The sequence below is a fragment of the Otolemur garnettii genome, unplaced genomic scaffold, assembly GCF_000181295.1.
Source record: "Otolemur garnettii isolate 467f Iridium unplaced genomic scaffold, OtoGar3 scaffold00017, whole genome shotgun sequence".
NCBI lineage: Eukaryota > Metazoa > Chordata > Mammalia > Primates > Galagidae > Otolemur > Otolemur garnettii.
Genome location: NW_003852412.1, coordinates 1979648 through 1983168, shown reverse-complemented (window position 1 = coordinate 1983168; position 3521 = coordinate 1979648). Strand labels below are relative to the sequence as shown.

The 3521-nt window shown below is 31.4% G+C and overlaps 1 protein-coding gene across 4 annotated transcripts in view; it reads right to left on the bottom strand.

Annotated features, from left to right (window-relative positions):
* Positions 1–3521, bottom strand: part of TRAPPC13 (trafficking protein particle complex 13) — a 55360-nt gene that overhangs the window by 6294 nt on the left and 45545 nt on the right. For 2 of the 4 annotated variants that reach the window (XM_003785872.3, XM_023510937.1), the window contains exons 8-9: positions 2807–2824; positions 667–800 (exon numbers count right to left, since the gene is read on the bottom strand). In XM_003785872.3, the coding sequence (XP_003785920.2) occupies positions 667–800; positions 2807–2824 (152 nt within the window). The remainder of the gene's footprint in view (positions 1–666; positions 801–2806; positions 2825–3521) is intronic. The other 2 variants (XM_003785871.3, XM_023510938.1) reach the window with 1 other exon arrangement.

The following is a 3521-nucleotide window of genomic DNA, read 5'->3' as shown; positions in this document are numbered from 1 at the left end:
TTTTTTTTTGGCAGGGGCTGGGTTTGAACCCTTCACCTCTTGTGTATGGGGCTGGCGCCCTACTCCTTTGAGCCACAGGCGCTGCCCTATCCTTTCTAACTTTTTCATCATTCCCTCTCATGCTTCAGTTTTATCATCTGCAGAAAAACAACTAAAGGTCTCATATTTACCTCACTGAATTATAAGACTTAAATAACAAGTGATTTGAATAGTAAAACATAAAATGCAATAGATTAGGATCTTTATTTTTATGTGGACGGAGGGATGAACAGGTGGACATGGGAGACTTTTAGGAAAGTCACCTATTTTGTATAATGTAGTAAGTAATGGTGGATACATGTCATTTTATACTTGTCAAAACCTATAGAATGTGCAACACAAAATATGAACCCTAATGTGAACGATGAACTTTAGTTAATAATCAGTATCAACTGGGGCTTATTGTGACAAAAGTGCCACATCAATATAAGATATAAATAAAAATAGGAGAAACTACTGTGAGGGGTGGAAGAGGGTAAGCGATAAGTCTATTTTCCAATTGATTGTTCTGTGAACCTGAAACTTCTTTAAAAAAGTAAAGTATATTAATCACCACTCAAGAATAATGGATATTAGAAAGTGCCTATCTTTCAAAACAAGAACACATTCTTCATAATTAATATTTACCATTCTCCAGCTTGGCTGACTGAATTTAATTCTGTTACATTGTACATTATAGATGGCTCCAATGAAACTTTCTCCATAAACATAGGTGAAGTGGTAATATTCTGAATCTGGGCTTCGAGAAATACTTCATCAGTCTGAGAATATGAAAAAAATACCCACCGAAGTGTGATAGTTTTTAAAATACTTATTTCAACAAAAATATCTTATCTATTTGAAGAAAAAATATTAACCACAAATGTGATTAGTTCATGCCTGCAAATCAAAGTTATTATAATTAATGCAAGAAAAATCTTCATCCCAACATAATTAACAGGGGCAAAGTCAAGTGTTAGTCAACTGATACCTTGTCAAACAATGGATGGGGGATAACTCTATTTTGTATTAGCATACAAAATATTTAGCTGGAATTTCATTCACAAATATCCTAAATCTTTTAGTAATGCATTAATTTTTAAAATGTCAGAATGTGCTTTAGTACCTATGCACCTATAATTTCAGTGTTATGTTAAGATAATTAGGTATTTATTATAATATTCCAGCATAATATAACTTTAATTGTCATATTACTTCAATTTAGATAGATTAGTGACCACTAGTCCTACAAATAATCTATTTTATAATCTTAGAGGATTTAATTTGTTAGAGCAGGTGTGTGAGTGGTCTTTAGTGATTTTCTGTTCACTTTAAATGTATATTTAGGGCTAATAATATTATAGCTGATAATCTTAGAACTTTCACATTAAGCACAAAATATTTTGCAATTGCCTGATTATGCTAAACTTTATTTTTATGCTTTTTGGTTACTATCTTCTTTGTGTGATTGAAGGTAATGACAAACCTTGTTTATCTTTGAAATAAACATGCATAAAAACTGATATATGAAGGGTAATCAGGAATTCTTTTTTTTTTTTGCTTTTGAGACAGAGTCTCACTATGTTGCCCTGGGTAGAGTACCATGGTGTCACAGCTCCCAGCAACCTCCAGCTCTTGGGCTTAGGCTATTCTCTTGCCTCAGCCTCCCAAGTAGCTGGGATTATAGGTACGCACCACAACGCCTGGCTAATTTTTGGTTGTAGGTGTCATTGTTGTTTGGCAGGCTCGGGCTGGATTCAGACCCACTAGCTCTTGTGTATGTGGCTGGTGCTCTAGCCACTGCTACAGGCACCGAGCCAGGAATTAGTTTTTCAGAAGTTTTATAATTATGTATATATTATACAGAAATAAAATAAAATAATTATGACTAGAAAAATGTACTTATTAGCTTTTTTAACAACAATGACAAAAGGATAAAAATCTTTTGTAAAAATATAATGCTGAAGTTATATTTAATGTATTATTATTTATAATAAAACAGATTCCTTAGTTTTGGGACACATGCTTATATGCAAATAGAAATATAATGATTTATTAATTTGAAAATGTACTATTTAAGGGCATTAGTCTGTTACTTTTTCTTAAAAAAAAAAGTGTATATATATATCCCATCAATCCATTGCTTTCAAAAACCCCACAGACCCACATTTCAATTTATAAATGCAATTTTCTTTATAAGTTTAGGAAGAGCTTAGATAAAATGAAAGAAAAACAAGCAGCATAATGGAAAATCAGGTTAGTGTGAATAGTTATTAATTTGACATTTGAAACATTAAGAATTCAGTGCTAAGGCCGTTGATATTATACATAAGTAATGTGACATAAGGAAATGCTGCTTAAGTAGAAATTTGAAAGTAAGATTTTAGCCAATTTGGGAGAATTTGGCTATCAAAAGGCCATCATTACCTGACCCAGACGTAAAACTAAAATCACTGTGCATCTGAAAATGAACTTCAATTTTTCAGTCTATTCAAATAATCGAAGGAAAGCTATTTTAAACAAGATTAATATGTCTTTTAAAAATCACCTTAAACAAACTCACTAAAAATGAGAATCTGTTTCAATGTGACAATTGATGATACAATTTTTCCCCACAGAATAACATGATATAATAAGTACAAATTATATACATCTTTCTGAAGTCACACAGATGGTATTCACAACTAACTGCTTTTCCATTATGTTTTATAAAGAAAGATTAATTAGGCAGAATCAAAAAGTGGTGAGTAAGAACAGCATATAAATTTATAATAAAAAATTAAATTACCACAGAACTGAGGTCACTCTAATGGAAAAATAAAAAGGAAAAATTAGAAAAATCAGAGTTAAATGTTAAAGAAAAAGAATAACTTTAAAATAAAATGCATTTTTGCATTTTTTTAATTCACCGAACAAGACAGCATTAGTAAACAAGAAAGTAAACAGGAAGCAACATAAAGAAATATGACAAACCATTTTTCTAAAAAGGTAAAACTGCTAAGGTTAAATGACAATGGAATAGAGAAGAACACTATGGTTGAATATTCAAGCAAATTGTTAAGGGCACATTTTGGAGAAAAGAGGTATATTTCATGCCTTTCTAGTTCTAGAAATTCTTACCTACATTGTAATTCTTCATAGATGACTTAAGATGGATATATACTATCCTCTTTAAAATAGATATACATTGTATACCTTCTCCAAAATTTACCTAATACTGGGATTCTTTTTTTTTTTTTTTTGCGGGTTTTTTTGCCCGGGGCTGGGTTTGAACCCACCATCTCTAGCATATGGGGCCAGCGCCCTACTCCTTTGAGCCACAGGTGCCGCCTGGGATTCTTTTTTTTTTTTTTTAAAGAGCATTTTGCCTACCTAGTCTTAGATTATACTTCACAGAATACTTGGCTAGACTACGTCAAACAATTAAGACTTCTTTCTCTTTTTGTTAAGTTTCATAGTTAGCCTTTTATAAATACATATTTCTTTTTTTTTTTTTTTTTTTT